The following is an 18,051-nucleotide window of genomic DNA, read 5'->3' as shown; positions in this document are numbered from 1 at the left end:
CTCTGAGCATTGAGCGGGAATACCAAATGACCTCTGTGGTAACGTGACTAGCGGATAAGCCTGGGCCCTTGATAAATACAGCCTCATAGGAGTTAAAGCTGAAAGTAAAATACTTATTTATATGCAGAGAAGTGTATAAACATGCAAAGTGACTTCTTCCAGTCACTAGCTTTCTCTCCAGTGACCTGCCTCTGTGGGCCCTTGGCACACGCTTGGTCACCCCTCTATCAGGCAATCCAGCTACCTTGTTTCTTCCTGGAATTCCCACTGTTCCATTTTCAGTGTCCACACTGGGCACTGCTTGGCCCTGACTTTATTTATTTTATTGCATTTGTATCCCACATTTTCCCACCTCTTTGCAGGCTCAATGTGGCTTACAATACATCATGATTAGTGGAAATACATAGTAAAATAGATATTTAGTATTACATAAGGATCTTGGGTAACATGATAATGATAAAGGATGATAATGGTTTAACAAGCAAGTATCGTAAGGCAGTACTGGATATCCGTGTAGGAGTTCATATTTGTTGATCTTTGTGGTATGCCTTGTTAAAGAGATGGGTCTTCAGTAGTTTGCGGAAGTTAGTTAGTTCATAGATCGTTTTTAAGTTGCGTGGCAGCGCGTTCCAGAATTCTGTGCCCAAGTAGGAGAAGGTTGACGCATGGGTTAGTTTGTATTTTAGGCCTTTACAGTTGGGGAAGTGAAGATTGAGGAATGTGCGGGATGATTTTTTAGCGTTCCTGGGTGGTAAGTCTATCAGGTCTGACATGTAGGCTGGGGCATCTCCGTGAATGATTTTGTGAACTAGTTGAACGTGATGCGTTCTTTAAGTGGGAGCCAATGTAGCTTTTCTCGTAGACCACGAAAAGAGCGGAAGATGAACCAAAACAGACCAGAAAAGACCATAGGGAGTAAAAGCATCAGAAAAGTTTAATAGGACCCTACACGGTCCGTGTTTCGGCTAACAGGCCTTCCTCAGGGGTCCTGAATCTGACGTTTACAGATGCGCCTCCGAAATACTCATCAAATGAAAAACAAAATACGCTAGTGCTGTCTGGTAGTGGGCATAAGCATATATGCTTTTCTCGTAGAGGCTTAGCACTTTCATATTTTGCTTTGCCGAATATGAGTCTAGCTGCAGTGTTTTGGACTGTCTGAAGTTTCTTGATTATTTGTTCTTTACAGCCGGCGTAGAGTGTGTTACAATAGTCTAGATGACTGAGTACCATTGATTGTACCAGGTTATGGAAGATGTCTAACAGGTTGTAAAACAACTTGTCCTACCTCAATCCTTTTCTGCTCTGTCACTTACGGGGTAGCAGTCGTTGCTAAGACCACACTTCTTCCCCCAGCTCTTCCCAGGTACTGCAGCCCTGCTCTTCACACCCTTGGAGTTCTCTGCACTTGGGACCTCCGTGATCTGCTTAACCTCAGGGCATTTAACTCCAGTCTGGTCTGATCTCCACCCCTCTGACTCGGCCTCAGCCTCGGTAGTCTAGTGACATCTGCTGTAAGGTGACTGAACTGCACCTTCAGTGAGGGAGTGCTCTTCACTAACCGTCCGCTCCCTCACAATCTCATTAACATCCGTTTGAGTACATTTAAATACAATTTGTTGCCATCTTTGGATCATACATTAATTCCCGCTCTAGAGCTCTCTGAACATTAACGTGCATACTAGTCCAGCACTAATTGCCTCTAACGCTGGCATTAGGTTTTGAGCATCGGTTCCTTGTCTAGAAGTAGCAAAAAATCAGTTTGGCCTGGGAAAGGTAGATCGCTCTGTACAATATTGTTAAACACATCAGTGGCGTTCCTAGGGTGGCTGACACCCGGGGCGGATTGCCGATGCACGCCCCCCCCCCCCCCCGGGTGCAGCGCCCCCCCCCACCCCCGGCGAAAGGCCACCTCCCCCCCGCGAAAGGCCACACCTCCCCCCCCGGCGAAAGGACACCCCCCCGGGTGCATTTTTACTTGTTGGGGGGGGGGGTGCCGTGCACCTGTCTGCTTTGCTCGTTCCATGCTCCCTCTGCCCCGGAACAGGAAGTAACCTGTTCCAGGGCAGAAGGAACACGGAACCAGCGGAGCAGACAGGCGCGCGGCACCCCCCCCCCCTCAGCGGCGTGCACCCGGGGCGGACCACACCCACTGCCCCCCCCCCCCTAGGAACGCCACTGAAACACATTCATGGGAAACATTTCAGTCTAAATTACGTTTTGGCTGTGGTGGATTCAGAGATGTGATTGAGACTCGGTTTCAGAATGGAGGCTCTTATCTAGTCCTGGGTTATTTGTTCACATTCTTTCCGAGCATTTTGCACTACTGCCTGATCTCAGGCCTAGCAGAGCCTCGTTGAATGGGCCAAGAAATCAAATCAGAGCAAACAGCTCTGTACCCTTAGGGAAACTGACTGTAAAAGAATGCCATTAATCTATAATAGTAAACATTTCAGAAGATAAAAATGTACTAAATGGAGTGACTTGCTCTGGGCTGGAAAATTGCTGTGAAAAGTTTTGATTTCTACCTTCTTTGGACAGCTGCAATCAGTGTTGATTTTCTGCCAGATCACTAACTGGAAACATGTAGAAATGCAGCAAATTGATTCTACCCTTTCTCTACCCCTGTCCTCTCACTCCACGGTTAGGAGTGGAAGAAGGCTTTATTTTTCTATAAAATCACAGGGCCTAAAGCCCTGTCTTATCATACCCAGCTGCTCTAGTCTTCAGGATATCTGTAATAAACATGCATATGAGATAAATTTGCATACACTGCAAAATCAGCATGCACAAATCGGGGCTTTAGAGTCCACTTCCCTAAACCAGGGAACGGAATAATCGTTAGGTCTGTGCCTTAGTGTGGTGGTCCAAAAGAGGGCGTAGTTGGATCCCGGAGGATTCTAGAGCGAGAACCTAACTAGGGGGCCCTTTTTCAGAGTGGTGGTAAGCCCAACACGAGCTTCCCAATCGCTCTTCCGGAAGTACTGTCAGCCCAGTGCGGCAGCCAGCGGTAGTCCTGCCCCGAGCACGCACCATTTCCAGAGGAAAAAGCCCCCCCCCCCCCCCCCCCCCCCCCGGAAATGGCTTGCATGGCAATAACCTGGCGGTAATTGGGCATCGCCGCGAGCTGCCCAGTTAGCGTGGGAGCCCTTATCGCCACTTCAATAGGTGGCAGTAAGGGCTCCCCGCCGCATGGCCGCATGGTAAGACTTATCTCACTGCGTTGTCATTTTTTTTCGGCTTTTACCGGCTGTGGAAAAAAACGGTCCTGGCATGCGGAAAAGACGGCCCCCGCTGCAGGTGTAGGGCCCTTTCTCCTGCAGCCTGGTAAAAGGACCCCTAGATGTCACAATGGACCCACAAGTGAAAAAAAATGATTTGGATCTTTTTTTTCTTAAACTGAAGCATTTCGCCTTACTAAATTGTATTTTTTTTGAGGATCATTTTAGACTGCTGGTTCAATTACTGATTTTTACCTCACATTGATTATTAGAAAGCTTTGTACTTGGGAGTCTATTAAGGTGATACATTGACTTTGCTGATGCAGAATACTGCTGCTAGATTGATTTTTACAACAAAGAAATATGATAGAATTACTCCATCGTTGATGAGGTGTCACAATCTCAGGCTTTAAACAAACAGTCACGAACTCTGGAACAACATGAGCCCTTGGCCTACTGTCGTTGAGCGGCAGCAAGAGGCAAACCCCCCCCAAGTAGGACTGGACTAACAAGCTTGGCTTGGCTGGAACCGGATGCTGGGACGGACGTGGCTTGACTGGAACAGGATTCAGGATACTGGAACAAGCTTGGCAGGAACAGGATTCAGGATACTCAAGCAGGATTCAGGATTTTCAAACAAGCTTGGCAGGAACAGGATTCAGGATACTGGAACAGGATTCAGGATACTCAAACAAGCTTGGCAAGAACAGAAGCTGAAAGCAAACAGGGCAGAGACAAGCAGGAAGGGGACTGGAGCTGAAGAGAAACATGCAGACACAAGCAGGATACAAAGCTGACCCACACAGACAGACAACAGAACTAAGGCTGAAGGTAAGGTAGAGGGGACTAGAACAAGCAAGGCAGACTAGGCAGGACACAAAGCTGACCCACACAGACAAACAACAGAACTATGGCTGAAGGCTGAACCTAGCACACAAACAGACCGAGAAGAACAGAAGCAGAAGTGCACACAGGCACCCTAAACAAGGAATAAAGACAGAAGTGCCCACGGGCACACAGGCAATGAACAAAGCAACAAGAAATCAAGGCAGAAGTGCCCACAGGCACACAGACATAAACAAGGCAGACGTGCTTCACTGCACATGGACTAACCTGGAGACCTTTGGCATTGCAAAGGCCCTGAATGAAAGTGCACCACTTCCTTATAAGCAGGACAGAGGCAGGAAATAACACACTGAACACCAAAGTGAGGCTTGGAACACACAGGAAGTGGAAACCCTACAGGACAGAGGCAGGAAATACAGAACCCAAAGTGAGACTTGAAACTCCGGGCTTTCAAAGACATAGTACTCAAGAAAGGGGTCCAACACCGCTGGATTTTGTCTCCCGCAGCAGAATTAAAGTCGGTTATACTCGTACGTTCCATACATAGTAGGTAAATCATGCAGATTCGCCACTGCTGCGGTGTGGGGTAAGTGTAAGATAACCAGTCTGCCAAAATTGTTTGTTTAGCAACCATAATTACTTTGGACCCAAATGATGTAAATCCTCAGGGAGGTCGCGAGCTCAACTTCAAATGTCCGAATAGTAGAGCAGGGTCATATTGCCATCTGATCCGCCACATGCACGATACTTGGGCCAATTATAGATTTCCAAATAGTCACAATACCGCCACAAGACCAGAACATGTGACCCATTGTGGCGCCTTCTGCTCTGCATTTTAAACATGATCCCCATGGGGATAACCCCATGTGAAACACTCTGCGCGGTGAGATGTATAGACGCAGAGCAAATTTATATTGGAGTTCCCAATATGTTGTCAAAATTGAAGTGCGCCAGAGGAGTGGCCTAGTGGTTAGGGTGGTGGACTTTGGTCCTGAGGAACTGAGTTCGATTCCCACTTCAGGTACAGGCAGCTCCTTGTGACTCTGGGCAAGTCACTTAACCCTCCATTGCCCCATGTAAGCCGCATTGAGCCTGCCATGAGTGGGAAAGCGCAGGGTACAAATGTAACAAAAATAAAATAGATACTATTGGAGATTCTACATGGAATGTTGCTACTCTTGGAGATTCTACATGGAATGTTGCTATTCCACTAGCAACATTTCATGTAGAAGGCTGCGCAGGCTTCTGTTTCTGTGAGTCTGACGTCCTGCACTCTGGGCAAGTCACTTAACCCTCCATTGCCCCATGTAAGCCGCATTGAGCCTGCCATGAGTGGGAAAGCGCGGGGTACAAATGTAACAAAAAAAAAAAAAGGACGTGATCTGAACTGTACCAAGGTGAGCGTCATTGATAGGTCTTTCCGCCATAATGCCAGCAGCTGGACATAATCTAGTTCAGGTAATGTCTCTCGAATGTGGCGATGGTGAAATGCAAGGGACACTCTTTGTTGTGCCTCTAATGAATACGCAGCCGACAGTTCTTCCTGGACATCCTCCGTTAGGTCTTCCCAAGGTAAGGATTGGACATAGTGTCTCAATTGGTTGTAATGAAACATATCCGATTGTGGCAGAGTAAATTCTAAGTGGAGATCTCGGAAAGATTTCATTTTCCCGTCCGGCAGTAAGGCGTGCAACAAGAATATTATTCCCTTTCTCCGCCATCCTCGAAAAGCAGGGTATAACTGTCCTGGCGGAAAAGCTGGGTTATCACATATAGACAGGTAAAGTGACAGCTGAGGAGAAAAATGATGCAAACGACAAATCCATTTCCAGACTGCTCTAGCTGAACTCATAATCACGGAAGATTGCAAAAGTTTTGGGTGGGAGGGGGTTAGTGACCACTGGGGGAGTAAGGGGAGGTCATCCCCGATACCCTCTGGTGGTCATCTGGTCAGTTCGGGCACCTTTTCACGGCTTGGTCGCAAGAAATAATGGACCAAGTAGAGTCGGCCAAGTTGCTCGTCAGGGACACCCTTCTTTTTTCCATTATCGGCCAAGGACGCCCATCTCTTAATCACGCCCCAGTCCTGCCTTCGCTACGGTGCCGACATGCCCCCGTGAACTTTGGTCGTCCCCGCGACGGGAAGCAGTTGAGGATACCAAAAATCAGCTTTTGATTATGCCGATTTGGGCGACCCTGAGAGAAGGACGCCCATCTCCCGATTTCTGTCGGAAGATGGGTGCCCTTCTCTTTCAAAAATAAGCCTGAAAGTGTACCATATGTTAACAAGAGGAAACATCTGAATACAGTAATTGGTTTCCACATCTGCTAGTGTCTGTTTTCACTTCATTTTGTTACGTTAGTTTAAAACGTTTCTTGTCATCAGGGCCTGATCTACTAGGATTTTCCCCATAGATCCAGAATGGGAGAAAAGCCTTGGTAAATTAGGCCCTGAGCTAGGCCTCCATATGCCCATATTTCAATCCCTTCCATACTTACATTATATTGCCTTTTTTCTCCCTTACAGAATTTGGGATAAGCAGGCCTTGGTCTTCCACAGTTCTGCTGCTCGTTGCTTAAATTTGCAAGTTATCGATCAGGTTGTTACAAGGCCAGGCATAAAGCTAAAAATTCTTTTCATGTCATTTCAGGACCCTGGCTTATTGCCAGTGGGTGGAGAACCTCCACGAGACCCAGAAGATGCTCTCCCTTCCTGGCCCCTTTAGTGACCTGCTGAAGTGGATTCTGTGCCACCTCACAAAAGGGATTGTGAAGCGGGAAATGTATGGCCACGGGATTGGGCGATTCTCAGAGGAAGAGATATACCTGCTGATGGAGAAAGACATGCGATCACTTGCAGGTCTTCTGGGTAATGTACATCTTGCTGTATGTTCCATACCCTCACCTATGGCTCGTGAAAATAAAAGCTATTTGCTATTTTCACTTTAGCATGCAAGAGCCTGTACCACAACCCTTTGAGTGTATACAGATCCAATCCAATTTCAACATTTTTATTTCCTTCCCTCTCCCCTTCTCAAAATAAAAAAAAGTGTATGTAAGAGGTTTTTTTTTTTATACAACCAACTCTTTAATCTGTCAAAGAACTAAATCCGTAAGGGACACGTGTATGTTGACTTGTGATCTGACTAGTTATAGGCAGAATAGAAATATTTTAAATAAATAAATACCTACCAGAGTCAGCTTAACAGGTGAGTCAGTGAGGCACTGTGTTGCACTACATAAAGGGTGCCTCATATCCCTCCTCCACCACCACACGTTCAGAATCTCTCTCTCCCCTTCATCTCCAGGTCTGGCATCTTCCCTTCTCTCTTAACCCTATTAGAGTCCAACTGAAACCCATGGCTTTGGTTCCGGCTGAAACAAATCTACTGCTGAAATTTGCCACTCAGTTTTAGCCAGCTCTGAAGCCAAAACTGTGGCCCTCCAGGCTCCCTACCTGTAGGCTTTCCCTGGAGCTACCTTCTAAAAGCCCTGGTGGTCTAGTGGCCTCTTGGGGCAGGAGCATCCTGAGTTGCCCCTTCCCCCACTGGCTGCATTATGGAAGTGACAAAACAAACAATTGTGCCTGTGCTCTGTCGAGCATCAAAATATAACAAAATATTTAAACACACATGAATACAAGTGTATTGCTTCTTCAGCTTATTGAGAGTGGAGTAGTCTCATATATAACACACGATTTGTGTCGGAAGATTGCCGGCGATCCCTTTCGAAAATAAGCCTGAAGGGCTCCCGTGCAAACCATACGCTAATCAGTTAGCATGCAACATTGGAGCTGTGCCAGCCACGAATTACTGCACAAAATTATACAACTAATATGCCTTTTAGAACAATTTTGTAAGTAACTTTGTGCTGCATCTTGTTTTTGGTTTTAGAACTGGTGACTCCCCCTTGAAAAAGTAGCCACGAAACGGGGACCTGTCGGGGTTTTAAGAGCACCAACTTGTTCAAGCTAAGTGCTGCATAAAATTAGATGATAGCATATTGATAAACAGAAATATATTTTCATATACAAGATTAGCAAAGGGTGGTGGAGGTTAAGTCAATGATTAGACAATACACACAGATAATACACCCAGTCATTGGGTGAAAAATCAAATAATCTTTATCGTGTGTTATATATGAGACTACTCCACTCTCAATAAGCTGAAGAAGCAATACACTTGTATTCATGTGTGTTTAAATATTTTGCATTATGGAAGTGGCAGCCGTGAGTTCCTGCAGCAGTGTTGTGGCCGCCATTTTGGGGTTGGAACCCAAATGGACAGGAGTAATCAGCAGTCAGGTGGGGGATAGGTTCTTCGTCGGGTGGGGGAAGGCTGGCTTGGGGGTTAGGGGGTTGGGATGGACTTGCTGCGGCAGCAGGGGACAGGCCATGATTTTGGCGTTTTCAGCCAAAACCTGAACCTGGAGTTCTGGTCGGTTTTGGTGCCAAATCCGAAACCGAAATTCTGTTGGCCTCTAAGTCCCACCCCCTGCCCCTGGTCCAGCATCTCCTCTCTCTCTTTCTTTCTCTCTCTCTCACCCCTCTCCCTCAGGTGTAGCTTAAAGTGTGTCTTCTCTTAAGATCGCTGCATATGTAGTTGGCTGCTGATGACTTCTATAAGGAAGATGTATTTTAAGGTACACTGGGGGGGGGGGGGGGGAGGAGTTGAGAGAGAGAAGAAGGGGAGTAAATGGTCTTAATTTTTGCTGTTTGTTTTTTCTCTATCAGTTTAGTTTTGTGGCATTTCATTCATTCTTCAATTTAGATTGTAAATTGCTTTGCTGTGGCAACTCTAAAGGTGGGATAGCATGTCTTTGATAAACTGTAAACCATGCTAGACAATGCGAGGGTGAGAAGGAAAGCGATAGAGCAGATGCAGGTGGGGAAGGGAACAGGGAGGGCACCGAGACAGAGGTAGGGTGATGTGGGGAGAGAAGTGGGGATACCAGAGCAATGTACAGGATACAGTTGCACAAATCTTTAATGAATATCTTCCAAACAAGTCGACACAGGTCATGTTTCTGCTAGATGGCCTGCATCAGGAGTCTACATAAGCAAAGAAAATTTAAACATCCATAGATATATACATGAACACAACAATAAAAATGCATTGATAAAAAATATATATGAAGTCATCAAAGGACTGCATAAAAATATTATAAGTGAAATTAATTTAAGAAGTGCGTTGGAACGTTGAGTCAGAAAATAAATAAATAATTAAGGGGTCCTTTTAATAAGCTCCAGTAAGCTCTAAAGCGTGCTTACTGCAGGTTAAAAACACGTACTGCAGGGCGCACTGTTGTGTCCCGTGGAAGTTTGGGGATCAGCGCATGCTTCCCATGTGCTAAAAAATTGAAAATATTTTTTTAGCGCTGGGTACATGATTGGGGGTGGAGGGCAGATGTGGCTGGCACAGCTCCAATGTTGCATGCTAACTGATTAGCGTATGGTTTGCACGGGAGCCCTTCAGGCTTATTTTCGAAAGGGATCGCCGGCGATCTTCCGACACAAATCAGGAGATGGCTGGCGATCTCTCAAAAGCGGCCAAATCGGTATAATCAAAACCCCCTTTTTTGACACCATCGCCGCATTCCCGTTGCCTCGCCGGCGAAAGTTCAAGGGGGCGTGTCGGTGGCGTAGCGAAGGTGGGACATGGGCGGGCATGGGCGTGGCTAACAGATGGCCGGCTTCAGCGCATAATGGAAAAAACAAAAGCGGCGTTAATGAGTATTTTGCCGGTTTTACTTGGTCCTTTTATTTTCACGACCAAGCCTCAAAGTGGTGCCCCAACTCACCAGATGACCACCAGAAGGAATGGGGGATGACCTCCCCGTACTCCCCCAGTGGTCACCGACCCCCTCCCACACTAAAAAAATAAAAACCTTTTTTGCCAGCCTGTATGCCAGCCTCAAATGTCATACCCAGCTCCCTGACAGCAGTATGCAAGTCCCTGGAGCAGTTTTAATGGGTGCAGTGCACTTCAGGCAGGTGGACCCAGGTCCATCCCCCCCCCCCTTCCTGTTACACTTGTGGTGCTAAGTGTTGAGCCCTCCAAACCCCCCCCAAAACCCACTCTACCTACCTGTAGGTGCCCCCCTTCACCCATAAGGGCTATGGTAATGGTGTAGAGATGTGGGGAGTGGGTTTTGGGGGGATTTGGGGGGGGGGGGGGCTCAGCACCCAAGGTAAGGGAGCTATGCACCTGGGAGCTATTTGTATATATTTTTTTTAATTTTTAGAAGTGCCCCCTAGGGTGCCCGGTTGGTGTCCTGGCATGTTAGGGGGACAAGTGCACTGCAAATGCTGGCTCCTCCTACGACCAAATGCCTTGGATTTAGCCGGGGTTGAGATGGCTGCTTTTAGTTTCCATTATCGCTGAAAAACAAAGGCGGCCATCTCAAACCCGGCGAACTCTGGCATTTGGCCGGTCCAAACCGTATTATCGAAAGAAAAGATGGTCGGCCATCTTTTTCGATAATACAGTTCCGGCCAGCTGTTTGCGGCGCCGCCAAAATAGATCGCCGGCAATGTATTTCGCCGGCGCCGTTCGATTATGCCCCTCTTTACCACCTAGAAAATATGTGTCAGTGAGGGCTCCGGCAATTATGCGCTACTTAGAAAATTAGCACGTGGCCGTCAATTGAACAGATGGAATATGCGGCTGTAACAGCCGCACTAAAAGCGGCCGCAGTGCATGGAAAACTCATGTTCTAGTAATAGTGCAGGCCACTTTTTAGCACAGCTTAATAAAATGTCTCCTAAATGTAAACACAGGAATAAATATGTAAACATTGATTTAAAATTGATGAATACTAGTAAGTATTAATAATTACATTGAAAACGCAAAACCCCTCGGTGAAAAACGACACTGGCTCCCAATCAAAGAACGCATCGCCTTCAAAATCTGCACCCTGGTTCACAAAATCATCTACAGAGAAGCCCCGAGTTATTGACTTACCAATTAGAAATACATCCAAATCAACACGATCTTATCTAAATCTGCACTTCCCAAGCTGCAAAGGAATTAAATACAACTTGAGCATCTAGTTTTTCCTACATAAGCACACAACTGTGGAACACATTACCAAAAGCCTTGAAAACGACATACGACTACCTAAACTTTCGGAAATCACTAAAAACCAACCTGTTTAAAAAGGCATACCCTACCGATCCAACTTAAATGCCTAATCTCTGCAACACAACCAAACTAAAGCACGTAACGGACATAACACAACTCTTCCGTTCTCCGATTCCCTAATGTGGCTGTGCCAGATGAACTTGATCTTACCACAACATCACCCTGTATTTGTTCACACCAGAGCCTGCAAAGGCCTCTCTGGCAGGGGCGTATCTGCGTGGGGCCTCAGGGGCCTGGGCCCCCGCAGATTTCGCCCTGGACCCCCCTACCGCCGTCAACCCTCCCCCGCTACCGTTGCTTACCTTTGCTGGCGGGGGACTCCAACCCCCGCCAGCCGAGGTCCACTTCCACCTGCCGCTGCCTTTAAAAATATTTCTTCAGCTGGCGGGGGACCCCAACCCCCGTCAGCCGACTCGAGGTCTTTAAAGCTCTTCTTCGTCCTCCGTGTGGCCATGCTGCTGTTGAAAGCTGTTGAATCCAATTTGGAGTCTGACCTCGGGTTGGCTGGCGGGGGTTGGGGTCCCCTGCCAGCTGAAGAAATATTTTTAAAGGCAGCAGCAGGTGGAAGTGGACCTCGGCTGGCGGGGGTTGGGGTCCCCCGCCAGCAAAGGTAAGCAGCGGGGGAGGGTTGACGGCGGGAGGGGGTGGAGAGAGTTGTTGGTGGCGGGGGGTCTGGCAATGGGGGGGGGTGGGTTGGTGGGGTGGGGGCTAAAATGTGCCCCCTCCCTCTGGCTCTGGCCCCCCCTACCGCCGGAGTCCAGATACGCCCCTGCTCTCTGGTACTATGTAAGCCACACTGAGCCTACAAATAGGTGGGAAAATGTGGGATACAAATGTAAGAAAGAAATAAATAAATATGAGTAGTAATCCTCACTAGCATTTGTCAACTTGATTATCTTTAATTGATTTTGAAAGGTGGCCACTCCTACTTCTGGTCACATCAGCCAATCAGAACCAAGGATCTGCCCAGCCCATGCCCACTCTCCACCTGCATCCCCGCTCACCCTCTTTCATGTCATTGGGTATGATATCATGGCTGTGCCCCTTTAGTGTAATCCCTAGCTCCACATTTGCACAATCCCACTCAAACCCTACCCTCTTTGGTGACATCACAGGATGTGATATAGCCACACCCCTTTTCCAAGATTGTGGCGACTGCTGGACACATCACTTCCTGTTTCACACTACTTATCGCCATCTTGGATTCAGGTCACGTGATGGGAAGTGATGTCAAACCACCCGACACAGCCTCCTATCATCGTGGAGGAGCATATGCAGTTTGTTTCATCCCTGTCCTTAAACCATTTTTTTTAAACTCCTTTTTCTGAACAGAGTTGCAAAAAGGCTTGACCTCAGGCACACCTCTCCTCCTTCCAAGCCCCGGATGTATTTTTCTCTCGGGAAAGGAATAAAAAGGCATTTTTTTTCCTGGTGCAAGGAAAAACAAAATTACATTTTAGGTTTTAAAGGGCACATAGGCAAAATAACTATTATAAACTGTTAAGGTTGAATTTTAAAACAAATCTAATGGTTTTACAATCGTTCCCCCTCTCCGCTTCCCTACAACAAAGACTACCCCCGCACACCCCCTCCCTCTCCATCCCAGCAGGCAAGGTCACATGAATGAATATCTTCCAAACGGCTCGACATGGGCAGTGTTTCAGCTAGATGGCCTGCATCAGGAGTCTACATAAACAAAGAAAATTGAAACATCCATAAATATACACATAAATACAACAATAAAAATTGATAAAAAATATATCAAGACAACAAAGGACTGAATAAAAAAATTATAAATGAAATTAATTTAAGTAGCACATTAGAAGATTGAGTCAGAAATAAATAAATAATTACATAAGTATTGCCATACTGGGACAGCCCGAAGGTCCATCAAGCCCAGCATCCTGTTTCCAACAGTGGCCAATCCAGGTCACGAGTACCTGGCAAAATCCCAACACACTAAAAAAGATTTGATAGGGCTTATCCTAGAAAGAAGCAGTGGAATTTACCAAGTCTATCTTAATAATGGCTTGTGGACTTTTCTTAGGAAATTAGTCAATCCTTTTTTTTAAACCCTGCTAAGCTACCTGCTTTGACCACATTTTCTGGCAATGAATTCCAGAGTTTAATTGCACATTAAGTGAAGAAATATTTTCTCCAGTTTGTTTTAAATTTACTACTTAACAGCTTCATTGCGTTCCCCTAGTTCTAGTATTTTTGGAAAATAATTTTGGGGTCCTTTTACTAAGGCACACTAACAGTTTTAGCACATACTAACGATTAGCACACACACTAAATGATAAGACGCCAGATTCTATATAGCGCGCCTAGAGATTTGTGCCAAAATCCAAGTGTATTCTATAGCCAGTGGCGTAGCAAGGGGGGGACGGGAGGGGCGGTCCGCCCCGGGTGTCAGCTCGGAGGGGGGGTGCTCCCTGCCAGCTCCCCCCCCTCGGCGAATCGACACCCCCTCCACCTTTAAAAACAATATCGGGAGTCGCGTCTGCCCTGCACATACAAGAAATGTGGACCGTCGGCTCTTCCCTCGCTCTGTCCCGCCCTCCGCTGATGCAACTTCCTATTTCCGCAAGGGCGGGACAGACAGAGCGAGAGAAGAGCCGACAGTCCACATTTCTTGTATGTGCAAGGCAGGCGCGACTCCCGGTATTCTTTTTAAAGGTAGGGTGCGGGAGCTGGTTGTTGGGGGGGGGGGGTGTCATCGTGCTGCACCCGGGGGGGGGGGGTGCAACGGCGAACCGCCCCGCCCCGGGTGGCAGCCCCCCTGCTACGCCACTGTCTATAACAATGAGCGTAATTTAATTGGCTTAACAAGTCAATCAGCGTATTTAACATATGTCACAATGGATTGATTGTATAGAATGTTTGTACGTTTGGGAAGCTCGCCAGGTGCCCTTGGCCTGGATTGGCCGCTGTCGTGGACAGGATGCTGGGCTCGATGGACCCTTGGTCTTTCCCAGTGTGGCATTACTTATGTACTTATGAACTGTAGTAGGACAATGTATACAGCTCACCTCCGGCCAACTCTTCAACCGTTTCTTTGCCTTCTTCTATTGATAGGGGATAAGAAGTACTTCATGGGACCAAAGCTTTCCAGCCTAGATGCCACTGTCTTTGGGCATCTGGCACAGGCAATGTGGACCTTGCCAGGAACGAGGCCTGAGAGACTTATAAAAGGTACGTTCTAAGAACTCTTTTGATTGGCTTTTATATATATATATATATAAACTAGATTTTATTTATTTCATTTTAGTAGCCATTTCCTCTCATTGTCTCATGTGTGGTTGCCTACCGGGCTGTTCTTATTTATTGATGAGCATCTGCCGAGTAAACTGACAATTATGAAGCCAAAGAGTAAACCTGTTTTGTGTTTTCAATAATTTTATCAGGATTTCTTCTCTCTCCTGAGTCTCAACAAAACCCACCCACCCCCTGTAAGGAGGAGGGGGGAGTTCAAAGTTTGAAATATCCTGGGCCAGAACTAATGAGCATTAATATACATTTCAGTATGTTGATTGATATTCAAAGTGAATTAAATGGTCAAGAGAGGCTCCTGGATATTTAAATTGCTCGCGCAGCGCTATCCGGGGATATTTAGCGGCAATTAACTAGCTAGTGCTACTGAATATGCACTTTAACCACCTATGCTGAAACCGGCTAATTAGTGGGCAGTCCGGGGGCGGAGCCGAAACAGCTGGTTAGCGGTGATTTCCGGTCCATTAGACAGCTAAGTAACCACAGCAAAACAGCTGTTCTGTGGGGCCATTTTACTAAGCTGCGGTAAAATGTGGCCTGTGCTAGCGTCACGCTGAGGCCCCCTTTTACCACAGCGGGAAAGGGGTTGTCTTTGCCTTTTTTTTTTTTTTAAAGAAATGGCCGTGTGGTAAGTGAACCACTTACCGTGCAGCCATTTCAAGGGGGAGCACTTACCACCACCCACTGAGGTGGCAGTAAGGGCTGCTGCACTGCCTGATTACCGCTGGGTAAACACTGGCGCTACAGAAGGAATGGATCCACAGAGCCGGTGGTGGGAGGCGGGGCAAGACTTCTACGGTCTGTGCCCTGAAAATGGCAGATGCAAATCAAGATCAGGTATACACATAAAGCGGCACATATGAGTTTATCTTGTTGGGCAGACTGGATGGACCGTGCAGGTCTTTCTCTGCTGTCATCTACTATGTTACAAAAATACAGTGGGGTAGCGGGGCGGGGGCGGTTCGCCGTTGCACCCCCCCCCCCCCGGGTGCAGCACAATGACATCCCCCCCTCGGCGCATCGACACCCCCCTCCCGACCAGCTCCCGCACCCTACCTTTAAAAAGAATGTCGGAATCTGAGGCGAGGCGCAGCCCCTCGCACCTGCCCTGCACGTAAAAGAAATGTGGACCGTCGGGCCTTCTCTCGCTCTGTCTGCCCCGCCCTTGCGGAAATAGGAAGTTGCGTCAGCGGAGGGCGGGACAGATAGAGCGAGGGAAGGCCCAACGGTCCCCCTTGCTGTGCCACTGCAAAAATAGTAAATATTTTTGTAGTGCTGGAAATGTGCGTGCTGGGGGTGGGAACTATCCCTAGGCTGCTGCAGTAGCCCAGCAGTAAAAGGACCCCTGTATGCAGAGAGTTACCTTCGCAGTAGTCTGAATATCCAATATATCAAAGGGAACAAAAGCTACTGTGATTTGAAAAATATAAAGAGAAAAAGGGGATCGGCAGCATCAGATATAGAACAGTGGTCAGGCTATTAGGTCTCCTATAGCGCTCAGCTATTCCATACCCTTGAGCCTACTGCAGAACAGGGGCGTAGTCAGACCGCGGCAGGAGGTAGGTCCAGAGCCCGAGGTGGGGGGCAAAGTTTAGCCCGCCTCCCCCAGCCGCCGACCCCCCCACTCACCACTTTTGACCCCTTCTGTTCCGCCGACCCACCCCCGCCACTTTCAATCCCCCCTCGCACTGCCTGGTACCTTTGCTGGTGGGGGTCCCCAACCTCTGCCAGCTGAAGTCTTCTTCATGACTCTCAAAGGAATATAAATATTTTCTTGAATACAGAGATAGTGAGAGTTCCTCACTTTTTTTTTCTTTTGCAGCCTCTCTCCTTGACTACTGTTGCAATTCCACGGGGCAGTTTGACAAAACTATAAAGAGGAATATTGATTTTTATCATCAAAACATTGTTATGAAAAGATGTATTTTAATTTAATAGATGAACTTGGATATCTCTTGTCTGCTCCATTTTATTTAGAAAACTCTTGACGGTCTCTCACGGACGGTACAGAAGGTTGGGTCGTTGAATCGGGTGTACTTACAGTTATGCATGTTGCATTGTGTTTCAGGTGAACTGATTAACCTCGCTATGTACTGTGAAAGGATCAGGAGGAAATTCTGGCCAGAGTGGTACGAGGACAATGACAACACAACGTACGAGTCCGAGGACAGCAGCGAGGAGAGCAAACTACAGACCTCACTCCAGGACTTCAGCTTCTATTCAAGGACAGGCACGTACGAGGACGAGAACAGCATCTCCCAAACCCCAGACACAGATCTCACTGGACAGTCGCTCTTCGATTCTGATGTGGACATGGAGGAGTTTACAGATCATGAGCAGTACAAGTGAAACCGCACTTTTTCGCTCCTGTCCAAAGAGCAGCCATATGAGGGTCGAGTCTGGTTGTGCTTCACTTTTATCTCGGACTTGTCTTTTACACCTGGAGCCTTTCGGCTTTCTTCTTCTTTTGATGCCATTGAAAGGGTAAAGCTTTCTTTTTGAGATGCCGATAGCAGGACAGTTGGTGGTGTCATTGGTGACTCTACTTAAGAACCGCTGAAGACACTTTGATGGAATAAGACATTCTGGGTAAATGAAATGACATTGATAGTGTAATACAGGGATTCATTTATCTTCCCTCTCAGGTGTCTAGATGATGAAGGGTGACAAACCTACCACACGATGTACCCCCTCCCACCTCACCCTGGCATGCAAATGGACACATGTATGTGCTTATGACGAGAGTGTGTTACTATGGTACAAGCTAGGTCCATAATTCCTAAACAGTTGAATTTTCAAGATGTCTACCATCAATAGGCACTTCAGGAGATTCAATTTATCTTATTCAAATTAATTTGGAATATTCTGAAAACCGATGGACTATGAGAATAATAGGACAGTTTTGGGAATTACTGTGTAGTGGGTGTGTATGCAACCTACAGCATGCTTATGGTGGCTGAGTCTGTTTGTGTATTAGAAGCGTTTTAGGGTGTGTATGTGAGATACTAGAGGAGGATACAGTGGTGCAATATACTCCCGTCCCATAAATGTTTCAGAAAGCAAACAGATCGACAGCATGCTAAGTGGCACTCTTAAACAATTTTTAAGGGATCGAGGTGTCTAAACATGGAGACTTCAATGTTGTTTCGCAACACAACTTTATTTAACACTGTGTAAACAGGCCTTCCTTGTGGTTTCGGATAAGGGGAGAAAGGTTACCTGCATACAGTGGTGTGCTGGAGCGGGCTCGCGAGAGCCGTTTGTTAAGTTTTTAAGAATTTTGGGAGCCGGTTGTTAAAGTAGGCCTCCCCATGGCTACTTTAACAACTGACTCCCAAAATGTGGGCTTGGGCCCCCTCCTGAATTCTCTTTTACTTTGCTGGCAGTAATGTTGGCCCCACCAGCCAAGTAAATAGACTGCTGCTGCTCCCTGCTCCTTGTTTCTGACTCTGATCATCAGGCTGGGACTTTTCATGCAAGCGCAAGAAGGTTCCATCATGCTGCTCAGAACCAGAAACAAGCAGCAGAGAACGGTGGCAGTCCCTTTATTGGCTGGTGGGGCTTGGCAA

General features: G+C 47.1%; 1 protein-coding gene across 2 annotated transcripts in view; it reads left to right on the top strand.

Moving 5' to 3' along the window:
* Positions 1-17,748, top strand: part of FAXC (failed axon connections homolog, metaxin like GST domain containing) — a 38,443-nt gene extending 20,695 nt beyond the window's left edge. Inside the window, exons 4-7 of one of the 2 annotated variants that reach the window (XR_003941369.1) lie at positions 6,719-6,936; positions 14,288-14,404; positions 16,551-16,966; positions 17,128-17,747. Coding sequence is in view for 1 of the 2 variants with exons in the window: in XM_030195652.1 (XP_030051512.1) it covers positions 6,719-6,936; positions 14,288-14,404; positions 16,551-16,831 (616 nt within the window). In the remaining variant the exon portion in view is untranslated. Of the gene's footprint in view, positions 1-6,718; positions 6,937-14,287; positions 14,405-16,550 lie in introns of both variants that reach the window. The other variant, XM_030195652.1, reaches the window with a different exon arrangement.
* The last annotated feature ends 303 nt before the right edge of the window (positions 17,749-18,051 follow it).

Source organism: Microcaecilia unicolor, chromosome 3 (assembly GCF_901765095.1).
Source record: "Microcaecilia unicolor chromosome 3, aMicUni1.1, whole genome shotgun sequence".
In the NCBI taxonomy this organism is placed as follows: domain Eukaryota; kingdom Metazoa; phylum Chordata; class Amphibia; order Gymnophiona; family Siphonopidae; genus Microcaecilia; species Microcaecilia unicolor.
Note: the sequence above shows the minus strand (reverse complement) of the source record. Positions and strands in the feature narration are given on the sequence as shown.